Source organism: Pezoporus wallicus, unplaced genomic scaffold (assembly GCF_028554395.1).
Source record: "Pezoporus wallicus isolate ANWC-B61680 ecotype Strahan unplaced genomic scaffold, APGP_CSIRO_Pwel_v1 contig_3181, whole genome shotgun sequence".
NCBI lineage: Eukaryota > Metazoa > Chordata > Aves > Psittaciformes > Psittacidae > Pezoporus > Pezoporus wallicus.
In genome coordinates, this window is record NW_026641700.1 from 2545946 (window position 1) to 2571031 (window position 25086).

The window sequence follows — 25086 nt, forward strand, 5'->3', positions numbered from 1 at the left end:
CGAGCAGATCGATAGCTCGGCGGTGGACTGCGCGGCCTGGCGGCGCTTGGAGCGGAGCGGTGACTCGAACCGGAGCGGCCCCGAGGCCGTCGGTGCAGGCGGGACGCTGATGGGGAAATGACTTCCTCCCCCAAAAGGCGCTTTGAGAACACACAAAGTGAGAGCAAAAATACTAGGCAGCTCCCCGAACTCACGATCCCAGTGGAGTAATAGGCAAGAAGGTAACGCTAAGGCCGTGAGGGACGCCTTGTCGTGTCCCATCGGTTTCCTCAATACCGCATGCGTGCTGCAAGCATTTCCGCACTGAGCTGTCAAAACTGCAGCGGTGAACAGCACAGAACTATATAATTCAGGGCCATCACACACACACATGTGTAAGGAGCTCCTCAGGACCATGCTATGGAGTTTTTTCCAGGCCCGTTTTATATTTCACCGTAACTATTTCCTTAGAGCAGTTTTCCTGCCGGCAGTTTGCTCCCTTGCTCTAGTCCCAGTGCTCCTCTGATCGCCATTCTGCTACCTGCATTCCTCAGATCCCCATCCTTCACCAGCTTCTAACTTTGCCACCATTCCTGGTAGAAAGCACTTGGGGGTGCTGATTGACAGTGCAGAACATGAGCCAGCTTGTGCCCAGGCAGCGAAGAAGGCCAAAAGGCCTGTATCAGCAATAGTGTGGCCAGCAGGGCCAGGGAAGAGATCATCGCCCTGTTCTGGGCACTGGTGAGGCTACACCTCAAATCCTGTGTTCAGTTCTGGGCCTCTCACTACAAGAGGGACATTGAGGTGCTGGAGTGGGTCCAGAGAGGGACAGCAAAGCTGGTGAAGGGCCTGGAGCACAAGTGTAATGAGGAATGGCTGAAAGACCTGGGCGTGTTTAGTCTGGAGAAGAGGATGCTTAGGGGGGACCTTATCGCTCTCTACAACTGCCTGACAGAAGGATGGAGAGAGATGGGGGTCAGTCTCTTCTCCCAGTTAACAAGTGATAGAACAAGAGGTAATGGCTTCAAGCTGCATCAGGAGAGGTTTAGATTAGCTATTAGGAAAAATCTCTTCACCAAGAGGGTGCTCAGGCATTGGAACAGGCTGCCCAAGGCAGTCGTGGAATCACCAATTCCTGAAGCGTTCACAAACGGTGTAGATGAGGCCCTCAGTGACATGGTTTAGTGGTGGTCTTGGCAGTGCTGGGGTAAAGGTTGGACTTGATGACGTTAAAGGTCTTTTCCAGCCGAGCTCATCCTATGACTCTAAACCCGTCAGGATACGTCCGTTTATCAGCGTCCGGAGCACCGCAGCTGACCGCAGGCGGGGCAGGACCGCTGGAGCGGGGTCTGAGGGCGTGACCTCACTGCTCCTACTGCGCATGCGTGGTGCTCGCGCTCCCGGCGGCACCGAGGGCGGGGTGCGATGGCGGCTGCCGTGGGGTTTGCGTCCGCGCCGGCCTCTCCCGCCGTGAGCGAGCTTTGCCAGAACAGGCGGGACATTTTCCTGGAGGCTTCTCGGCTGCTCCTCACCTACGCGGACAACATCCTCCGGTGAGCGAAGCATGGCGGCGGGAGCCCTGGTTCGGGCTCAGCCTGCGGGCCCGTTGCCGCAGGGTGACTGGGCGGCCCGGTCGGGGCCCGCCGTAGGACAGACGCCCGGTTCCTGACCGTGACGGTCGGGGCCGTGCCGGGGTGCTCGAGGGCTCTGCGGGCATCGCGGTGAGCCGAGCGCTTTGACTGGGCGGTGTTAAGTAACCAGAGTCCCCTTGTCAGCTGGGTGGTTCCTCTCTGGTTGCTACTGCAGCTCCATAAGGAACTTGACATTAAATACTTCTAGGTAGTAAGTTATTTATGGGCTTGTAGGCAGACCGTCTCAAAGATGAGCCGTGCGATTCAGTTTTATTATGGGTTATTGAAGTTAAAAAATATCTAGCATCTCTTCATCGTTATTTAGAAATAAGACTACTGTTCACGTGAGTGTGTGTGTTTTGGATTTGTATTTCCTAAATTGTTGCTGCTTGGTTTGTTTTGAGGGCTTGTCTTTTTGTTGTTATTTTTTTTTTTATTAAATATAAACCCCTGCATTGGCCCTCATTCTGCAAACATTGAAGCACCCAAAACATAGTGGATGTATAAATAATGCTAAAATAGTAACTTGAGTTTTCTGTTGCCTTTCTCATCTGACTCTGTAAGATTGGTATCAAGAGTTAATTATAGCTGAATTTTTGCAAGGTGGCTCTGTAGGGTATACATACATACCAGCATGTATGATTGACCTTGATGTTCAAGCAGCTCAAGATGCAGGAGCAACCCCCTCCCTGTATATTTGTGGTTTATCAGTCACTTTCAAAAACTGCTGTGTGACAGAGAATGGTGGGTCCTGGACTGACTCCTTTTAAAGAAAGAGATGAGAGAAGAATGTTTAGAACAGTTGAAAAAGGGAAATGGAGCTGAAAGCCCTTCAAGAAGTAAAAAGACTACAACAGTTTCACCTGTCATGGACCTGAAATGATCCAGCATTGTGCTAATGAGTTCAATAAGAATTCTGCTAGGTGGAGTGGGGTGTAAAGTTGTCTCTAAGTGTCACTTCAGACTAAGTCCTGCTGGCTAGGGCTAGAAAACATGTATTTATAAACTTAATTTGCAAACTAAAATTTAGAACCAGTCTGTAACTGAGTTGAATGAAGAAGGACATGAATTAAGTCAAAGTAGGTTTCATATTCTGCCTGCGTGGTGTGACTGAAACTTAACTTTGAAAAAATCTGTTATTGCTGACTAATGCTGCTTAGTGCAGTTGCCCAGCTTGTAAATGTTTACTTAATTTGCAAATGTAATTAAAACTTTCCATTTCTTAAGGAATCCTTATGAAGAAAAATACAGGTTAATTCGAATTGGAAATCCAGCATTTTCCACGAGGCTGTTGCCTGTCAGAGGAGCAGTTGAATGTTTATTTGAGATGGGATTTCAAGAGGTGAGTATAATTTGGTAATTTCTGGTGTCTTCATCAGTTACACACTAAAATTTAAAATTGGATTTTTTTTTTCTGCCCTCCCAGTTGCAAGGCACTAGATTTTAAGTGAATTGCTGTTTTCTTTCATTCCTTGTTTGCGAATATCTGCAGTTAAGTAACAGAAAATTTAGGTGAGACTACTTGAGAAATCTGATGGAGCTAGAGCTAACCTGATCTGTGCTGATCATAGAATAGTTAGGGTTGGAAAGGACCTTAAGATCATCTAGTTTTCTAGTACAGTTCAGGTGCACTACTAGTTTGCTTAATTGTCAGATACATATCCAAGGAAATGGTGGGAAACAGGGTGAAAACCCCTTCTCTTGGTAGCAGCCCACTATTAGGTGAGCATCAGACTGCACCATCAGACAGCAGCTTCCATATTGGAAACCTGTGTGTGGAAACTGTTATTTGGAAGAGGGGGGAGGTGAAGTCCTGCTCTTCTGCTGCTTGCTCCTACCATTAGCAGGGCTTGTATAGCCCTATAGTGAGTTAGATAAGGGAAACTGATATGATTAAAAATTAATCCCCCAAACAGGAGAAGAAATGTTTTTTCAGCAAATTCACAATGCAGCTGCACAAGTACTAGTGTTGTCATGACAGCAGTGGAGGGCAATAGCCTGTTGAAGTTGTGAGAAGGTGGGACTTCTAGCTGTTTAAAACATTTATGAAACTGCATGTTAAAATAGTCTTGAGTGAATCTCGATTCTGTTGCAGTCAAAAAGATGTATTTTGAAGATTGCTTTGTGTCCTGAAATGGTCCCTGTCTTGATAGAGCTTAACCTGCCAGTTTGTTAAGCTAGAAGCAGCCTTTGTAATTACAGGAGAGCTGAGGTGAAAACCCAGCTCTTGTTTAATGGTGCAAAGCTTAAGCAAGAGCTTTGCTTTAATTTATCCATTTGATGCCATGCTTCTTTATTGGTATATACAGTATGTTATTTAGGGCCAGCTGTCATGAGACATCCCCCTTCTCTTTGGGTGAAGTTAATCAGTGTAATTGTCCTAATTAAAAAAAAAAAAGTATGCTAAAGTAAATGGTGACTACAGAGAGGTAAATAGTCTGTGGATTTATTCTCATGGTGGTGCTCAGGAGATGACTTTTAACAGTGTGCATTAGCCAAGAGATAGTCAGTGTAGCAGTGTAGTTAGTGAAGTGCTCAAGCCACAGTAACAGTCATTCTGAACATATTATAAAGTGCTATTCTCCCTTCTGTCAGCTCTTTAGGACCATGTTGGCTTAATCTTCTGGTTATCATGTCAACTGGGGCTGGAGCTCACAAACTCATATTCAGCTGTGATAACTAAAGTTGTTTCTTCTTTTGTGTCTGCTTGGTAATTAAAAATTAGTGTTCTGCTGGATTGATAAAATCAATTTAGGTTTGTGGTGATTCTGAAAGCATTAAAATGAAGCAGTGCATCTGCAGTGATAGGCGACCTAAAGTAAATGTGGATAAACAAATTAGTGTAATAAATAGAAGTGCTGCAGTGCAAGAAACTGAAACTCTTCAAGTGTGAATGATTCAGGATTTTCATGTTTTTAGCAAACTATTTCTTCATGTTAAGTTGGAAGAGTTCAAGGTCACTTTGGTCAGCGTAGTCTAGTGGAAGGTGTCCCTGCTCATGGTAAGGGGGACTGGAATTAAATGACCTCTATGGTCCCTTCCAACCCAAATCATTCTATGGTGTGTGTCACAATTACTAATCTTTTGTTACGATACCAGTAATCATGTTACAATCAAATATAGGAACCCAGAAATCAAGATGCTTACCTGTCACTAACATTTCCTATCTGAAAACTCGTAAAACCTAGAAGATTATATATAGAGATATATTCTCTTCTTCAGTATAGAAGAGAATTCCCAGCAGATGCTATTCTAGAAGCTTCTTCCCCCAACACTGGCTGTCTTCCTTTGTTGCCTTGCATTTCACTGCTGCACAGTGAGAACTGAGCATTTGTTGTTCATTTTTGTTGCTGCTTTCTCTGCCAAGCCGTAATTGGGTTGCCTGTGTGTGGCTCTACAAAATAAGTTACTAACAAAAGCATGTTGTTCCAAGCCTTTTTTCTCTAGACTGACTGTAGGTTCTTGATCTAATAGCTTCTGCTGTAAGGGACCTAATCTGAAGGCTGAATTCTGCCAAGCCTTAGTGTGCTAACTTCCAGTAAGTGATACAGTTGTTAGCTATAGATAGAAATCACTGACTAGCTTAGACCTGCATTAACTGCTAAATTAATTTGTCTAAATTTCAGGAAGAAACTCATCTGGTTTTCCCTAAGGAAGCTTCAATTGAACAGCTACGTAAAATCAGAGACTTAATTGCTGGAGAGAGGAGTAGCAGACTGAATGAGTCAAATCAAATCCATAGATCAGGATCCTCTGAAACTGTAGCCAGCACTCGGACAGTTGCACATCAGCCTTCAAGACCTGCTGAGTCTGTTCTTGCCCCTGCCCATCAGCAGCCAGAAGCATCACTTGTGCAGTCTCTTGAAATGGTAACTATAACCTGAAAACTTTGTGGGCACACTAATTCTGAGTATAAAGATTGCTGGAGAGTTAACAGAACAGGTTACTTGGAGAGGCTGTGTAGTCTCCAAATGTGGGTGCTTTCAGGACCTGACTGGATAAAGCCCAGAATAATTTGGTCTGACATTGTAGCTACCCCGGCTTTGAGTAGGAGGTTGGACTAGAGGAATTTTGATATTTTTTTCCAGTGTTTTATGAAGTTTTTGAGTGTTTTCTTTGGTTTCCATGCAGCTTCAATGTGAAACATGCCATAAATAGAATATTAACAAAGATTTTATTGAAGATGTCTATAAGTGTTTTATTCATCAGGGTGTCAAGGAAAAACAGCTGATTTGTATTGAAAGGGAACATCAAGGTGGGGGGAACAAAGAGAGGGGTGGGAAGCTAAGGCAAGGGCTGTATACCGTGTTTGGTTTTTGAGATCCAGCAAAAGAACATGAGCGCAACCATAATGTTTGATTGTTAGCATCTCAGTTCATGCGTTATGACCTCTGTGTGTAGCCTGTGAGGAGGCTTTTCTTTTTTTGCGCATGCAGTTGCTGTGAGAGATGGGAATTTAGCCAGACAAGGGCATATCTACAGTTATTTAGGCTGTATTACCCTTGTCCAAGAGGTTGAGATAAAGTTTCTTATCAAGACAGAGAAGCAGAGTCGTTTCGTCTGATGTTACGTGGCCTGGTGGGAGAAAACTCTTTATACTTCATACAATTTTGAAAAATTGCTATGCCTTTAGATAGAATGTTTGAAGGATGCTGTGGTTTAACTTTCTAAAGAGTTCCCCCCCCCCCCCCCCCCCCCGAACCAGTGTCACTTGAATTTTTCAAAAGGTTATTTCTCACACGTCCTTAAACAGTTTGTCTCATTTAAATTACATTATCAGTATATTCTTGGATACTGAAATATGACATACTATTTCTTCCCAATACATACCCCAAGATCAGTGGAAGAGAAATGGAAAAGCATAGATTGAAGTGGTGGCTTTTAGGGAGAGAGCACTCAGTGACCATCGTCACCCATAATGTCCTTTGGAAAAGGAGCTATTGGAGGCACTTGAATATTGAGCTGTGTGTTAGCATGATAGTAGTTGCCTCTAAAATATACTGACTGGGTTTATTTGAATTTGTTTGAAGTCTTGGTGGTTTGGTGTTTTTTTTTGTCTGCATCTTGGTTTTTACTCTTTCAGCCATGTCTGCGGTAGCGGTTGGAAGTGATGATGAAACTAATTTAGAGTGACTTGCTGCAGTACTGGAGGCTTTAAAGCTGTGAAAGTTGCACTGATCTTGCAATGAGAAAATGTTGCGGATTTCAAGTTGACACAATGTATTCTGAGGTTAATCCTTCTTAGCTACTTGTAACTACTTGTTTCACCTTAACCATCAGAGTTGTGGATACCTTACTTTGCAACTCTTATTTTATCATGTTTCAAGAGATTCAACATGGGTGGTAGGGCTTAGAGAAAGGCAAGCTCTGTCTGGTCATTATACTGGTGGATAGATTCTGATCCCTTCCTGGATAGAGTAGTGATTAGAGGAGGAAAAAGGTATCCAAACTTAGATTTGCAGTGAGGTTTACCACACTTCTAGATGTTTGCATAAACCTTTACTGGCATAGGTGGCTTCCATTAAGCCAGTTAAGCACTACTGTAACATGGATGGTGTTTGCCTGTGGGAAAATCTGCGTAGTCATTTCTGATGTGCTGAGCAATATCTCTGAATGTTCTTTCAGGAAGCTGACAGAACATGAAGATCTGTAAGCCACTGCCAGTCCCTAACTTCCCTTGTTTCTGTTCTTCCAACTTGCATTAAAGTGAACCTGAACGCAATTTGGTTTATGATGTTAAGCCAGTTACCTACAGCTGATGAGCTCCAGGAAGAGTAAAACCAGTTCTCTTGTTAGCAGTTGCGAAAAGTAAAGACTGGCCCTGTAGTACTGTCCAGCATCGAAATAATCACTCCTAATTTAGATGATCCTTTGAAAGAAGACTCTTGAAGAGTTCTCATACATGTGTTATGTTTCATTTGTTGCTAGCATCTCAAGAAAGCGTGGGATTTTGGTGGAAAAAAAGATAGTAGTTAAGAAGGCTAAAGGCTGAAACATGATCTAGCAGTAGAGATAAGGTAATTTAGCAGTGCCACGGGCTGACCCCCAAAATATGTCAGACTTAATTTTAAAATACCATTTCAATTTGTGTTGTCCCCCTTTAAGTGAGAGTAAACAGTTTGCTTGGGTACTAACTCCAATATTATGAACTTTAGCTATTTATTTCAGTAGATACCTTATTGGGTGCATCATGTAGTTGCCACTAAGTGACACTTGGGATAACTGCCTGAAGAAGCCTAGTTCTTGTATTTGATTTCTAATGAAATACGCTGTTCAGTGTGTGGTCACGGGGCTATCCAAATCTGTATCAGAGTTGATGTGTGAGGGAAGGAAGTAGAAATAGATGAGCGGCATTAATCAGTAGTAGAGTTCTATGAACTGGCACTGCAGTGTTCAGTAAATATGATGAATTACAGGTTCTTTTGTGGGTTTCAGGTAAAAGGTGTCAAAAATAAATGAGGGAATAATTAATAAAATTACTATTAATTAATTAAAAAAAAAAAAACAAAACCAAAACCTTTGCCGTAAACCAGTTTTCTTCCTGAATCATCAGGGTTTTTTTTCCCCTTAGGACACAATTCAGAATAGTCAAAGATGACAAGGCTGGCTTTACAGTTTGTGTTGATGGTGTCTGTAATTTGTATTGACATCTTTACAAATATTTTTCCTATAAAGAAATATATAATGTAACTGAGGATAGCATTATGACTCGGACTAAGAGTTCTTCTGGCTTAAGATGGAAGTTCAAAAATCATCTTGTGACTGAAAATCCTTTTTCAGGCTGCAAATATCTTGAAAACACTTCAAACAAAATTCGAGCATCTTGTATTGATGTATGAGAATCCTTCTATTCAGCAGAAAGCACTAGCTTCAATTCCCCTTCAGCAATTGAAAAGAAAAGCTCAGAAAAAGCTAGCGCAAGCTACAAGACTGGACAAAGGTAATGCTACAAAGTTATAATGTGTATGAAATTTAAAATATTCTTTCAAAAATCTGGATGATGCATATATCTACTATGCTTTAGGTGTATGGATTTGGTCATATGTCTGGAGGTTCCAAATGCTGTCACTAAATCAGAATTGTGTTCTTTATAATTTTAAAATTTTCTACTCTTATTACTTTTTCCTTAATTTTTGTCATCCATCCTTTATTGCTTGTACATAAAGATGTTGAACCCTTAATTTTGGAATTAGCTAACAGTGCTGGGGAAACAAATGAGGTGAGCATGTACTGTCGTATTCTTTGCATCTGGAGTGAAATAGTTCATACAATAGAAGGGGAGCTTCTTATTTGAGCAGTCATTTTTCTGAGACTGTTACAGTGCAGTTTTGCTGTATGTACAATTCCAAATTGAGATAAAACTTCAAAACACTGCTTATCTTTTTAAAGTGATATTACCTGTGAGATTGTGCATGAGACTTTTCCAAGACAAAACCTGATACAAATAGTTGTGTCTTGCTAATGCTTAAATGAATAGGAGCTAAAAGTGAATATCTGTCGCTCTAGTGGCTAAACCTTACATTTTCTTCATAAGTGCAAATTTGTTTTGAATGTACAAAGTATCAGTTAAAAGTGACATTTCTATTTTCAAGTAACAGTTTGATTTGTTTCAGTAATGTAGTGAATTTTTACTTGTATGAAATAAATATATATTTAAAAATCCCCAACACTATTCCAAGACCATATTTACACCAAAAAATCCTTTCACGGTGAATCTTTTGATAGAAGACTCTGTTTGAAGTAATTCTGCTAAATTGATGGGAGTGCTTTTGATTTACAAGCCAAAAATAAGCTATGCTCTATTGTGCACGTTTAAATACTGTTGTGCACATTATTTAGAAAGAGGAAGGAAGGAGGAGGGTGGTGTTTCCAGGTGCTTCTTCGCAAGCCATCAAACTGATCTATTCAAAATAGCTTCCAGACCTTAATTTAGATACAGATAAAGGGGAAGGGATGGAACTCCACTCTTTTGTATTGTGACAATTTGAAACCACTTTTAAAGACCTTTCTAGAAACAGTCTTTTGTGAATGGACTGTATATGAGATGTATGAGTAATTGGCCCTTTCAGCTTCTTTGACTTGCCTGTACTGCTGTAGTAAGACTCTCACCTGTGGGAATAACTGCTTAGTGCTAGGTGGCATTTGCTTTTAGGACTTCCCTTACAATGCATAATAGGCATTTTTGGATCATAGAGACTGTGCCAGGAAGATTATTGTCATCTGATCAGAAGCACAAATTTGTTTTACCTGTTTCCTTTTACCACTTTCCATTAGAAAGATGGATTGTGCTGTCAAATACAGCTGTGTGTCCCAGGCAGCATTTTCTGTTCAAATAAATTACATTTGACATTCTGTGCAATGTTTTCATGAAGGATTTATTTTGCAAACCAAGAGAAGAATGTTCATATGATAGCAGTCATATTTTCATAGATAGGTTCTGATTTGAATGTTATCCAAGAAGATTATATAGCCTGTGCTTGAAATCTTCTTACTCAATTTTTAGCAGGAGGTTTAAATAATTAATTTTGTAAGCAATAACAACCTGAGTGTTCCAGTACAAATGTTTTTAATGTGTAATAAATAAAAATGGAACTTTTACTGCAATTAAATCTCAGGTGTTCTTGCTTTGATTAATAGATGATCTTTTCTCATGCACTTTGTGGTCTTGGCAATATGTGTTTAATAGAGTTCAGACCCTCAGAGTCATTTGTACCAAAAACTACTTTAGCTTCTGAGGAAGAGCTTAAATAAGTGAAACACGCATCTTACCTCATCTCTCTTTGCCATCCTGAAAAAAGGAGCTAGTGCACAAATTTTGTGCATGTTGTTTCAATTTCCTTTAAACAGCATTTTTATAAATTCTTTTTTGTGTATTCATATTTATTAGTCAGACCTGTCTGCACTGTGACTAAGAAGCAAACTGTAGTACATAAAATAACTAGGTATAAATATCTATGATTGCAGTCTGACCTAGATAATGGAGTTAATAGGAGGACTTATTTGAATGTTTATGAATCTAAGAAGGAAGAGTATCTGGACATTGGAGCAGATTATACATTTAAAGACTCTAAGGAATTAGAAGGATCTCTTTTGGGAGACTGGATTTTTAAATTTTAATTAAGTATGTTAATATGTTATTAAATCTGTTAATTAGGTAAAGTGGAGTTATTTCCAGGTGGTGGAATAGTGACAGTGTGTGAGTAGATTCTAACACTGTTGTGAACACAGGAAAATGGGTCAGAAGAGTTTAGTGTGGTGAAGTTGGCTAGAGTAGAAAAATAAATGCAACCTGTTCTAGCTGGGGTAAGATGACAAAGGTCTTTATTTGCTAACTTCATTAACAAACACAACCTGTAGAACATACCATGTGAACAGTAATTAAACTGTGTTTCTACAAAGTCTGTTCATAATTACACCTGGCTGTCTAGACTGCTGCCAGTGTCTGGTTCTTTGGGATTATGAAATCAAAGTGATTGTTATTTCTAGTTTAATAGCCAAGACTAGGAAAAGAATATTTAGAAGAAGAAAGCTGTGGAAGACTGGGAGCATGAGGAACTTCAGTAGGCTTCAATGTGTGTCTAGCTTGTTTTTTTCTGAGCAGTTTCTTACTCTCACTCTAGCTTTGGTGTGAACAATTTTTTGTTCTTTATAGAGTTTGATGTTACTCAGTTTTGAGAATTTAGATTTTTTTTGTGTGTGTGTCAATCCTTAGGTAACATATGAAGCTTTTTTTGTAATGAGACTTTAAAATATAATAAAGGCCTAGAGATGGTCATTTATGTAGATACTGGAAAGTTCAACCAAATTGTATTCCCCTTACTGTGTGTTGTGTAAACTTTACAGGTGCACATGTGAATGAAGAGGATTTCTTACTGTTGGAGCTCTTGGACTGGTTTAAGAATAACTTTTTTCACTGGGTAAATAATCTTCTCTGCAGCAGGTGTGGTGGGCAGACAGAGCCTAAAAGTGACTATCTGTTGCCTGTTGACGATGAGCTAAGGTGGAATGCCAGTAGAGTGGAAAATCATTACTGCAGCCAGTGTCAGTTGTGTAATAGATTCCCAAGGTGAGTGTACAAAGGTTTGCTTTGTCTTTTTTTTTTTTCTTGTCTTTCAGGAAACGGCTTTTCATTTGTGTGTTTTGTAAACAAGTAGCAAGTTGTTGATTGAAAGATCAGAGAAGCCATTTGAAGTAACATAATAGGATGGTAGATGAACCAGCAATTGCATTGTAAGATTAGAGTTTTTAAAAACTATACATTGCTTTCTTTTACATGGCCTTGTTCTGAATACTTCTCTGATTTTCTTCTTTTTTGCTAATTCGATAACGTACATCTTCTAAATAAAATGCATTAATATTGACATAATATGTAGGTAGGGTTTTGTTATTTCAGCAAAAACTTTTACTTCTGTGGAAGTCATACAGGGTAATGCACATCTTACACTGAGTCTGTAGCATACACATTCTTTTATATTTTTGCTAGCTATCAAAAGGACCAGCATGCAAGTCTTAAGTCGGTTTTGAAAACTGAAAACCCAGATTCATTTCAGTGTTGCCAGAAACATGTGATGGAGTCATGTGAGTCAAACTAGAAATAGCATTCTGCTCACACTGGTTTTCTGCAATACAGCAATCATTTCTGTTTTCTTTTGTGGACTGAATGGCACTGAAATCTGTTTAAATAATCACAAATAAGGGCAGGTCATGATGTAAAGATTTGGGAAGGTGAAATTTATTTTCAGTTATTCTGGTTTGGTTTTCTCCTGTAGGTACAACCATCCTGAAAAACTTCTGGAAACCAGATGCGGACGCTGTGGCGAGTGGGCTAACTGTTTTACACTATGTTGCAGAGCTGCAGGGTTTGAAGCTAGATACGTCTGGGACTGTACAGGTATCGGTATTCTAGAATATTTAATTGTTAATAAAAACCTATGCAAAATGAGGTTATGTATTTTATGGTTCTCAGATTATATTAAGCCATCAGGCAGCATCTAGAGTTATGAGCTGCTGTTCAGCTAACAAAGACAATATAAATTCAATTTCCTGTCCTGCCTGATGAGATTGAAATACAGTTCTGCAAGTAAGATTAGATGATTGACTTCAGAATAATGCAATCTTTAGTTAAACCTAAGAGACTATGATCCTTACAGAAAGTTCTGGTAACTTTAATTCTGAATGTAGATGAACAGAAAACATGTTATTTCACCTGTTTCTTCATTTAGTAAATCAGGAAAAGTTAAAATATTCTACAGTATTAAAAGGGAGGACCTGTCCTTATAATTTGTTGTTTATTCCTGGCCCTTGTTATATAGATCATGTGTGGACTGAAGTATATTCTTCAGTTCAGAAAAGATGGCTTCACTGTGATCCCTGTGAAAATGTCTGTGATAAGCCTCTTCTCTATGAAACTGGGTGGGGAAAGAAGCTTTCCTACATATTTGCATTCTCCAAAGATGAGGTAAGAGTAATGATATCAATAATAAACAGGCTTGCTCTGAAGCAAAGGTGTGATGTATTCTATCTTAGCGTGATTTCCAGAATTATTACAGAAAAACAAAACATACTTTGATTAGCTGGCCTCTTTAAATGAAGGAAGGTACATGAGAATTTTTAGTTGCTTTATTTTCTTCTTCAACTTGTGCTTAAGGTTGTTGATGTCACCTGGAGATACAGCTGTAAACACGAAGAAGTACTTTCTAGAAGGACAGCCCTCAGTGAAGCTACGCTACGTGAAACAATTAACGCACTGAATAGAACGGTATGTTGCTTTTCTTAAATGGGTTTCTTTAAGTGAAACCTAATCCTCTCTTCAGAATGCAAAGTCCTGGAACAAAGAAATATATTTGGTAACCTCAGAGGAATGCCTGCATTGTGGAATGTAAAATGCTGATAACTATACAGACCTCATTTTACACTGAATACCTAAGAATCAGTCACAGTGCTGAACTTCTGTGAAATAAGATAAAGAACAGTATGTAAGAGGATTATCATACCTTTTATATAGTCAAATGTGTGTTGTATATGTAAAATATATACAGTGTTTATATATTTTTTCTTGATGTCTTTAGAGTAGACTTGTGCATCAGCACATGCTGTACGTAAACTACAACTGCTTTGTAACTATGTGGACTCCTTGAGGGCAACTGAGCATATTCCACATCAGTAATGCTTTAACTTGAAAGCGATAGTATATATAGAAACGTAGGCCTACTTTGTTTTTCCATGACTTCTTGGAAGGTCTAGGAAGCAGGAGAAATCATTCACAGGCTGCTTCCAAGACTTTCAAGAGGCATTGATTCAATCAGCAGAGCTTTGGCCTAGAGCCTCATATGCTGTTTTGGGGACATTAGGCATGAATACATGAAGCCATTTGCACCAGCATGTCATAGTCACAGAACTCAAGTGCATACAGCACCTCTCTACTAAGCTTTTCTACTCCCTACTTGAGGCAGCATGAACTTTTCTTGACTTGAAATACTAGAAAACCACAAAACCTTGAGCCACCTGTGAAGTTCCATTTTTGTCCCACTTCCTTTCAGGGCTAATTCCTGTGCAAACTTTAGTTCCAGTGGTAGCATACAGCTGATGGCTTAATAAAAGGATTATGCCTTCTTTAGAGGCCTGCTGGCCTGAGGGTTACAGCCTAACAGTAAGGGTGTAAAAAACTGAGCCTGCCTCATCTTTGAGGCCAGAGCTTGAAATTTTATCAATAGTGAAGTATCAGAGTCACAGCAGAGTGGAGCTCTAAGAAGGCTGACCAGAGTAGCAAAACAAGGAGATAGAGGATCAGAAAGTCAAGTTAAAGAAAGCATGCGCCTTGTGCAGGGTTACAGAAATTTAATGCTATCCTCTTCAGGCATTCGTTGTACCCTTGCTGGCTACAAAACTGATCTCTTTCTTCTGATCTGCTGGTGACACAAACCAGTCGCCAGACTCTTCTCCACCAGGTGTCCATAGGGAAAGAGCACTCAAAATATGGCACTAGTAAGCTGAAAAATAACTTTGACAATACAGGTGGAATCGGGAAAGTATATGCAACTAGTCGTGGGCTGGCTTGCCTGGTCTCCTTCTCACTTTGATGATATCACATCATCATGATACGTTTCACTTACAGGAGTTTGGAGAACTCCAGTATAAAAGTACATTGCCATCTCCAACAGATGGTGCTGCATGTTGGTCTATTGGACTGTTTCCTACTCCCTTCCACCTGCTTTATAGGACTGTGCAGCCCCTGAGCTGACACGAGCACTTTTCAAACAGAGGACACGCATTCTGGTCATGTTTTAAATGAAAGCTTTATTAAAACCTGAGTACAGGAAAGAAAGCTATACATGTGCTTCCAAGGCACAGTTATATTTTTCCTGTCTTCCTTTCTCTACACATGGGAAATCTTAGCCTTTTCTTCTCTATGCTGCACACTTCCCCTATTGCTTTCCCATATTATTAAATCTGTCTTATGGTTTTATTAGAACACTTTTGTCAGTCTTTTTTAATGGTATCTTATTCTGAGGAACAACTTTCCCTTTCTACAAGCTGAGTGATACTCATATTCCCTTCTTGATACTCGTATTCCCTTCTCACGCACACTTCCTTTTGCACAGTAGCTGTTCAGAATGTTTAATTAATAAATTTAATCCCTGTAAATAACTGCTCTTACTCTTTTTTTCTTTTGTCGGTTATAGTTGGAATTGGATTTCAGGGGCTTAAAGGCAGTTTGCTGTGGGGTTAGCAAAAGAACAGTCTCCCCCCCTCCATCATTTGTCCTAGTCAAAGGGCCTTTCCTAAGATTCATACTAAGGCGGCAATGGAGTGGGAATCAAGGGGCTTTTAAAAAGCTGCTGATGATCTCCATGTTGTATTCCGCAGATTTTGCAGACAGTGGGGGGTTGGGGGTAAGGCAGCTCACCACTAGAAGTATCAGGACATCTTATAGTGGGTTTTCATCGCTCTGCTCAGTTGCAAGTCTGTATTTCAGCTAGTATGCTCTTTCCTTCACTGCAACCTATTCAGCAGGTAACTGACACAGGCAAGGGCCTCCACTAACTTTCTCTTTTCCCATCATCTCCTAGAGACCTGCTTCATTCACACTAGGAGCCATTTTTTCTGCATCAAAAATATTTTTTGATGCAGAGCTTCAACACTGCATCTTTTAAGCTCAATTATTCTAAGTTACAAATAAAAGAAGCACAAGAAGCACAGTATGCAGTATACATCATAATTTATAGTGCAATATTAGTGAAAATGGAATCTGAGGAATTATTCTTTCCTGCATAAAGAGCAATGGCGGTGGCCATTATTTCTCTGCAAGCCTGTCTGTTTAGTTGACAGGCAGAGACCACACAACACTTCAAAGTATGTTGAAAAGAGGCAAAGGATCACAGAATCACAGAATCCTAAGGGTTGGAAGGGACCTCAAAAGATCATCTAGTCCAACCCTCCTGCAAGAGCAGGGTAACCTAGAGTACATCACACAGGAACTTGTCCAGGCGGGCCTTGAATATCTCCAACGCAGGAGACTCCACACCCTCCCTGGGCAATAATTTAATTTAATCTATTCATTACACTATTTTACTTCTCAGAAATAGTGTGATTTATTTGGGTTAGGCATTCTTAAATGGGTGTGTAACCTCTGCATTACGAACCATCTGATGTTATTCTATAGTACCATACAAATATTCTTCATCAGCTTTGTATGGGCACTGTCCTATTCCAGTCCATTGTATGTTACCTCTATAGGAAGGGTGGAGAGGACCCTGAACTTTCCACTGCTCTCGTTGGAAATTGGATGGTGGGGCAGGGAAACAACTTTTATTTGCTCCAGGCGCTATTTTTTTTTTTTTTTTTGTAGTGGTTGTGAATGATTATAGATGCAGCCAGGTCAGTTCTTAAAGGGAAAACTAGTAATCTAGGTTAAATTGCAGCCATTTCATGGTGGTTGATGTGAGATGAACCAGTAAATCAGTATTGCTTGTGTAAAGGTTTAAAATTCAATTTCCTCAAATTATCTGTTGCTTACCCAGCAGTGGGTCCAGTTAAACCATGGGTTATCAATCTGCTTGAAGCACAGAATTCTTCAGGATGCATCAATAGTGTAACTTGCATGTGATGCAGAACTAATTTTAAAGCTGCAGCTCACAATTCCTCTTCCTTCCTATTCCCTTTGCCTGCCAAAGGAAGGTGGGGCCTGAGCATGTATGTAGAGGGTAATATCTTAATAAAAAACAAAAGCAGGAAGTTTGAGCTATGGCAGTTGATAATGGCATTCTTGGAATCCATTTCAGTACATGGATGCTTTATGACAATGTCATTTGTAGGAAATGTAGTTACAGGTTTTCCCAGCACAGGCAGTGTTGATCTCTGTGGAGTGTGTTATGTGTTACATGCTTCTAGTATTTAATGCAAGAGTCTACTGTTTGTGGGGAGATTACAAAAATTAGCATGCTTGTGCACTTTATAGTTGAGGGACTTATTACCTTTTTCTATCATATGAAAGAGGCATGTTTTCTGAAGCAGCGCTTTTGTGTTGAAGCGCTGTTCTTTAACAACTGGTTTCTTCAGATACTGTTACAACAGCTGCAGAGCAAGGGCAACTAAGTCTTAGACTGCCATCACTCACTAATTTTGGTGTGATGACCCCTGACGCTGGGTTTCCCTATATCAAAGCGGCTCAAAGAAAATTGTAGATTAGTATTGTTACCTTAAGGGCAATATCAAACTTCCATACCCATATCAGACTTCCTTTGAGCTGGAGTGAGATACGTATTACTGCATGTGGGCATCCAAAGTGCCCATGCAAGTCTTAAGATTCAGGAAGGCCTGGTATTCCATAAGGAATTGCTGGAGTCAGTGCTTGTCATCCAGCAACACAGAGGCGCATTACCCCCTTGCTATGTTATAACTGGTATTTGGCAGCTGGAATTTGTTCAGCTGGAGCTGTTTCTCATAACTTCTCTGTATCTACTTTCCTGTATCCAGTTCCACATTGTTGCTTGCAAACCCTTCGAATACCTCTTTTCTGATCCGTAATAGAAAAACTTCTGGGGTCAGGACTGCTTTTGGGATAATTGGAATACTTACTGGCCTGAAGTTTCAGTTCCTAGTAGGCTGAGTGTGCATGCCTTGGGCAATCACCAAAGCAGGGGAAAAAAAAAAAGATGATGTGTAATCATTTGTGTACTCAGTATTGAACCCACACAGAGTTGGAAAAACTACCCACAGTTCAATAAAAATGCTTCACGTATCAGCTGTGTATATTTGATGTGAAAATGATGGAGACAAAGCCCCAGCCTCTCAGAATTTTTTAAGTTGTGTACCAAAAAATGCCCATAGTTTAATTCATGTGGGCAAAGAAAGCACGTTATGTAATTCTTTCTCTTTTCCACTAATTTACCTGGAAGTGTAGGTGATACATTTTTCTCATGTTTCTGATACCTGCAAAAATATTAATCTCATAGGTTATGATGAAATCAGTCACTGTGAAATAACTGTTTCAGAGACCAACCGAATCATTTATTTGGGCTTAACCATGAAACCAAGACTGTTGCAAATCAAATCATTTCACCTTAGAGAAATTTGACTCTGAAATTATGCTTGCTTTCTCTTTCCCCTAAATAATATCAAGAGCAGCTATGGTACAGAATGCATATGAATAGCTATGAAATATGCTGCGGAAGTGTTTTATCATCCAAGCAAATGTATTAAAAATATAGCACAAACCTTATTTTAAAAGAAAGCTATATCGCTAGTGTATGCAAGTTCACATGCAGTTATGACTGATTTATATTGGCACATGTAGTATAAGATTGTTTCCAAGATTAGTGTTTCTAAGTCAGTCTCGACTCTAGATGTTAGTCTGTTTTTTCAATTCTTCTTTTCCTTGTTGGTGTCACTCTAGAGCAGAATTACAAGTACCATTTTTCTGAATTTTTTACTTTGTTTCTTAAATGTATTTTCAGAGGCAACAGTCTTTGTCTGAAAATAGAAGAAGAGAGCTCTTGGAAAGAACAATTGTGGAGCTTGTTGAATTCATTTCTCCTAAAACGCCTAAACCCGGAGAATATGGTGGAAGGACATCAGGTTCAATGGCTTGGCGAGTAGCCAGAGGTGAAATTGGTCCAGAGGTATTTAACTTTTGCATTGGTGACTACCTCAGAGGTACATAACTAGAGGTTCTAGGACTGTGGTCTGCAGAAGAATATCACTACATGGTAGACAGCCTACAGATTTAGTTCAGACAGTGAAACTTGGAAAAACATTAGGTGCAAGTTTGATGTGAATGCAGTAGAGGTCCACAAGTAATTTTTGAGGATTGATGGTGGTCCATTAATTCTCAAGTTTCTACCTTCAGGTTTTTTAAGTCGATTTGTAAGCTGTCATATACAAGCATCCTATATGATAGTCACAAATTACATTTGTTATTTATGATTGTACAAGTATACTCAATGTGAATTTTCTATTCCTGTTAATCTCTCAAATTTGCTATTTTTATGTTATTTTGTTAATAATTTACTTCTAAAAGTAATTGAATGAAAATTTTAAAAACAAAATCTCTGCTCCCCCCTGAAAAAGATTCAGGTCTAATGTAGGAAACTGGTTTAAAACTTCTGTTTGCAGAAATATTTTTGGCCATGACCTCTCTTAAAAATGACTAATTTTTCAGTTGGCAGCAAAACTGAATTGGGAAGCCAAGGCATGCTGTTTAAAAGTAACATATTCTTACTGAAATGTATCGGGGAATGACAGTGCTTGTGTTTTTTAATTTTTCAGAAAAGAAAAGAAGTAATTTTCATTCCCTCTGAAAAAGAGAAGACATCTAAACTCTTCCACCTCATCTACAATATAGTAGAAGATAGTTATACACGGGTTTCCAGTAATAATGAAAAAATAAGTGGTTGGGAAGCAGGTGTTTGGAAGGCAGAGTCTATCTGGAGAAAGGTTGAAACAGATTGGAAAATGGTAAGGATAACAATTATTAAAAGTGTAAAATCTACCATAAAAGTATGATAACTCCAATAAATAGAAAACCCTTTTTGGTGTTTAGAATCAAAACCTTTCTTGGTGCCCATAGAATTCAGCTGATGTTAGTAAATGGTTAAGCTTCAGGTAAGATTGCTGGATCTTACCTGATGTAAATAAATTGAAATGAATGTAGCTAGTCTTTCAGAAAGGACAATCAAATTCCCTGCAGGTGGGTAAAATCCTTGCTAAAGCTCCAAATTTAAAGAAATGGCTTCTTTCTTATGCCTTAGGGCAAATGCACAAATACTGTTTTCTTGAAAAGCAGTACTTCCCTCTAAAAAAGATTATTTTTTTCTTTTGTTGTTTTGGAGAACAGCTTTATAGGGTATCATATCTCTTTGATACACAGCTGAAGGAAGAAATTGTCATACCTAAATATTACAGTTTCATCTGCAAGGCAAAATCCTGTCTGTTACCCGGATTATCATATACCCTGCCCTGACAGGACAATGGGCAGCCAAATAGTCATATGCTCTAAATCCAAGAAGAGAACTGATGCCTGTAAGATGGGGAAGGGTCATTTACTCAGCAAACAACTTTTCCTGCAACAGCTATCAACTGTGGAACTGAGTGTTCCTGTCAGGAACTATAGCATGTTATTGGTTTGGTCCCCTATCGTTTTACTAGTCTGAAAGGTCTCTGGCCAAACATTCTTCTAGTTTAGGCAGTGGTTTGCTTCCCATTGATAAAAGTTGGAGTTGAGTATGTAATTGTCTTCTGAGATTTACTGTACTGGGTTCTACATATAACTACCCTGCAAAATGCAGTGGGGGAATAGCTTGGATAGGTTATCTTACTTTAAAGGCAAGGAATAAGGAAGAAGACTAGAGACTAATACAAAAGATGTTACAACAAAGTAGGCTAATAGAAAAAGAGAAGTAAGAAAAACTCAGAATGAGGGACAACTGTTCTCTGTTTCCCTAGGATCTGCTGAAAATCTGGAAGCACATTATATCAGCAAGACTCCAGTGGTCAGTTATGCTCATTTTTGCAACAAGCAGAAGTGTTTGCAGTAAGCCAGTTACTGTTGGTCTGCTCTTCCATTCAGCTCTACAAATCAGATAAAACAGGGAGGGTCCAATGCATAAGTCCAGACAAATCAACTTTGCCCTTGTTTTGTATTTGCCTTGCACCTCAGTCATTCTAGATAAAGAATGAGAGAGTGGCCTTGAGGAATTAGGAGCTACAGATCCAGGTATATCTCAGGCTCCTTGATAAGGCATATTAGTTCAACAGGAAGAGGGTCCTGCGTAATGTCTGTGTATGAATCTAAAATGACTTCTTGTTGGGGTTTGTTTGTATTATGAATGACAGCAGAGGGAAAGGTTGTTTGGGGTTTGTCTGTTCTTTTGTAACATCTCTAGTAAATGCGGAAGGTACTGATTTGGAATTTGATTTATCAGCTGTTCAAGAAACAAGACAATATTATCATTGCATTTTGTTTATAATTTAGTATGTGATGGATGGAAAGAAATTTAAATCTAAAAGCTGCTGTAAATGTGACTATAGGTATTAGCTCAGGAGTAACACAAAAAAAAAATCAGTTATGTATTCTGTCTTTGCAATGTTGTTGATCAGTACAATTCAGATAGACGATTATCTTGGACAATCTGATGGTAGCCATCTCCGTCGTATTTGTGTATTTTGTTGTGATTCAGTGTCACTTGACTTTATTACACAACTGAAACAGATATAAACCACAAATTTAATCAGAGAGAATTTGGTGTCCAGGGCTCAAACAAGCAAACCACAGTAGATGATAATGAGAGTGTAAGAACCTATAGATCTGAAATGCATGGGTTTCTAAAAGCTTGTTTTCCGTAAGAACTGCTCCAGTAGAAGAGAATTTTTCTTACCCTGAATTCAGACTTTTTTCAAATAATACTGGAAAAAGAGTAGCCAGGTGTGAAAGTTAGAGGACATCAAAAAGGCACAATAGGAAACTTTAGCTTCTGTTTCTCTGATTAAATGGTCTATAATGGAAGATGAGACAAGCTAGTGTTTCAGTTTTTATCCCTAAAAGCGTATATTTAGTGCACCTCAACCAAGTAATAATTAATGGAGTGTTTTAGCTTCTCTACTCAAATACAGCAGTTCAGTAGAAGCTAATCAAGAGACTCTTGCTAGAATTAGTAAAGTACTTAAAAAATTTTGCTTGGACATCGGCACTTTCATGAGCGTTAACATTATATTCACATGAAAGCAAGTTAAATTGTTGTATTTCCTCTTTGAAGGTGGTGTTCAGTGTAATACCCTCACACTTCTGGGTTTTTTCAGCTTTCTGTAGTGTGAGAATTATTATTTTAAAGCCTGGTTCTTCGTAACACTAAAATTCTGGTTTATCTTATGTCAGTGGCATTTCTGTATAAGGATGGGATATTTAGTAAAACACATTTCTGTGTTTTATTATCCTTTTACTCAGGGATGTTCTTCCCAGATTAAAGACCTGTCTAAGTCCATTCAGTATGGCATTAATCAGAAGCCTGGGCATGACAGAACTTTGAGTTCTCTTAATTAAGGATTCTGAAAGGATTGTGTCAATTTTGACTGCTTAATCTGTGATGTCTGTTGTCTTGGTTTACTGATAATAGTTGTTAGACTTGTAAGGACCGTCAGATGTTTATTACAAAATTCTTATGAAGGGTTCATTGTAACTTTAATGAACGTTATCATGTGAACTTGACTGTTCAGCTAGGTGAAGCTTAGAACAGCATTGGGACTACCTTAAGTTATGCATATCACTAAAAGTTCACATAATGTTAATGTAAGATTTATATATAGCTAGCATGTGTGACTGGCTTTAAGCAAGGCTTGTCAAGTCCTAGGAGAAGCAGTGTGCAGCAAGCAGCCTCATCTGAAGAATCTAAAATATTGATTGCAGGTTTTTTTCATCAGCAATACTGATGAACCAAAATGAATAACCAAAGTATGTGGGTTTGTGCATTTATATAAAAAACAGAAGTCTGTTGTTGGTCATTTTGTTGACTTTTGTTTGTTGTTACTTTTTAATAATAAGCTCAGGTATTTTTGTGGCTTAAACTTTACCAAACGTGTTGAAATAGGTTAATGTTTCCTAGTGAAGGACTCTAAGCATGTACAATTACCTAACTGTGGAGTAGATTTAAGGATTCAGAATGAGATTATGCACAAAATTGTGCTATGTACAGTTTTAAAGGTTCAGAGGCTTGATAAAGAATCCAAGTGTGTTATCTTAAGATTTTATGTCCTTATTACAACAATTAATTAGACGTGTGTTGGTCATCTTAACTTTTGACATGCTGACTATGTCTTCTTTCCATTTAGGTGTATTTAGCCCGCAAAGAGGGGTCATCCTCTGCTTCCATCAGCTGGAAGTTTGAGTGCAAGTCAGTCAATCTAAAAATAGATAACATTTCAGTGAGGACAAGCAGTCAGACATTTCAGAGTGGAAGAATAAAGTGGAGGCTTTGCTCTCCAGCAGCGGAAATTGAACTAATAGGAGGTAAGTGTGGAGTTTAAATAGTGAATTAGATCATTCAACAGAGGTGTTTAAATGGAGAGAGCAGTGCGCAAATGTAAAAATGAAATGCAAATGCATTTTGATTTTCCCAACTTCTTAGGAAGGTCAAGAAAATACAGTGTATTTAATGAAACCTGGTACAAACCCCAGTTTTATTGATATACACAGCCCTATCTGCAAAAGGGCATGGTTAGCAAGAACATAGTGGATACAAGATACTTGTGTGTTTTACTAGAAGGGATAGGTGCTTATATAGGTGAGGCATCTTCAGTCTTGAATAAGTCCTCTGAGCATAAGCATTAGACAAATAATAACTGAAAATTTGCAGTTGTGTTTTTTCCTGCCACTGACTGGCAGATGAATTTGAGTGGTTCCAACTGAGATCCTTGATCTTTCATGACAACTTGCCCTTTTTAACATGTATTCTAGCATTTTATGCTGTCTGGAGCAGTGACTGACTGAATTACTTATCTTTTCCTCCAATAGATAAAAATCTTTGCTCCTACTCAGATTTTTCTGGTGCAACGGAAGTTACATTGGAAGCAGTTCTAGATGGAGGGAATGGTGAAGCTGCATGGCAACACACGCAGCTATTTAGAGAGAGCTTAACAGGAAGTGGAGAAAATTGCTTAGAGATGATTATAAAACTCAGTGACCTCTGAGAACCTGAAATGAAGAAATGCCCTTTGAATTCCTTGAAGTCCTTATACCATGGATACAACATACGAAGATTTGGTCGTCAGTTCTTGTTCATCCTGATGAACAGATATTTTCTGTTTCACTTTCACTGCTCCCATTTAACCAACTTGAAACTGCACTTGAAACTTCATTTAACCAACTTGAATAGGTAAACATCACAATGAAAACCTCTTTGCTTTAAAACCAAACAGCACCAGAATTAAGGGATTGAACCATTAAATGCCTTTCCTTAAACTTTATAATGAAAAGGAAACATGTTTTTAGGAAGCAAAACATGGTCACAGAGCAATTGTAATTTATTTTAATTTGGAGATTTGGGATTGGCTAGCTGGGGTATTTTTTAGTTTGAGGGGGGTTGTTTTTTCTTTTTAATATATAATCTCCTTGGAAAAACAATTTTAATTCAGTTTTCCAATTACAGCGGATGCTTGTGATGATTTTAAAATATTTTAATAATAGAAGACTTAAACATTTTAAGAGAAAAATATTAATTTGTGTAATAACCATAGGGGCTGAAATAAAGGTAAATTTGGGAAATCTTGAAATTGTCTTATACCTTATATACCTTTAATACTTATATAAGTATTAAAGTTGCATTTAATACCTAGAAATATTTGGAAGTATAGTGATATGCTAGGAAAATAAACTAATTTTGAAAGAAGTATTTATTATGTACCTAAAAATGTCATGGTCTGTGATATGAAATTGAGACTAAACCCATCAGAATTTCCTTCTATGAAAAATAGATTATTCATTATAAATACTTTTTAATGATAGAAATTCAGATCTGCCTACTTTTTAAGTTTTTTATTAAGCATGTAGGCTGAAATCACTTTTCAAGCTATTGTCTTGAGTTACTTTGAATATTCTTCCCAAATTTGATGTAACACTCTATGCAATTTTTGTTTGTTACTGCAGTGTTTAAATTTCTTTTAATTGAGTCTAATAAAAACTGCCACTCAGATGTCAAATGTAGCAGTGCTGTGAATAAAGTATGGAGTGAACATTCAGATTAGGTAATCTTTATCAGAGAATTTGAGGAAAATTCAAACTATAATTTTATTTTAAAATAAGTGAAAATTAGATTACATTCTCAAGAATTCTGTTTATAGCTCTTTTGTTCCTCTTTCTGACCCTTCCCAGCCTCTGTATTGACTTGAAATAATTGTTAAAAATAATCAAAATGTTTGTTGACCTTTCAACAAATCTAAGCAGATATTAAACTATTCAGATTTTATTAGGAAACTCCATAGGCACAGT

The 25086-nt window shown here is 38.6% G+C and overlaps 1 protein-coding gene across 2 annotated transcripts; it reads left to right on the plus strand.

Annotated features, from left to right (window-relative positions):
* Positions 1-1374: 1374 nt before the first annotated feature.
* NGLY1 (N-glycanase 1) lies at positions 1375-24353 on the plus strand. Of its 2 annotated transcripts, XM_057424840.1 has the most exons (12): positions 1375-1532; positions 2838-2952; positions 5237-5479; positions 8391-8550; positions 11454-11676; positions 12380-12501; positions 12923-13068; positions 13258-13368; positions 18566-18730; positions 19377-19565; positions 22932-23109; positions 23614-24353. In XM_057424840.1, exons 1-12 carry the CDS (start codon positions 1405-1407, stop codon positions 23787-23789), a joined length of 1956 nt encoding a protein of 651 aa, XP_057280823.1. In that variant the 5' UTR covers positions 1375-1404; the 3' UTR covers positions 23790-24353. The 2 variants fall into 2 exon arrangements, with proteins under 2 accessions (XP_057280823.1, XP_057280824.1); XM_057424841.1 differs by lacking the exon at positions 5237-5479.
* Positions 24354-25086: the final 733 nt, after the last annotated feature.

Excerpts from the sequence above, each read along its gene's own strand:
- NGLY1 (XM_057424840.1), top strand. The coding sequence starts at position 1,405 with ATGGCGGCTGCCGTGGGGTTTGCGTCCGCGCCGGCCTCTCCCGCCGTG. Across the intron at positions 5,480-8,390 it reads TTGTGCAGTCTCTTGAAATG|GCTGCAAATATCTTGAAAAC; the intron begins GTAACTATAACC and ends ATCCTTTTTCAG. Across the intron at positions 13,069-13,257 it reads TTGCATTCTCCAAAGATGAG|GTTGTTGATGTCACCTGGAG; the intron begins GTAAGAGTAATG and ends CTTGTGCTTAAG.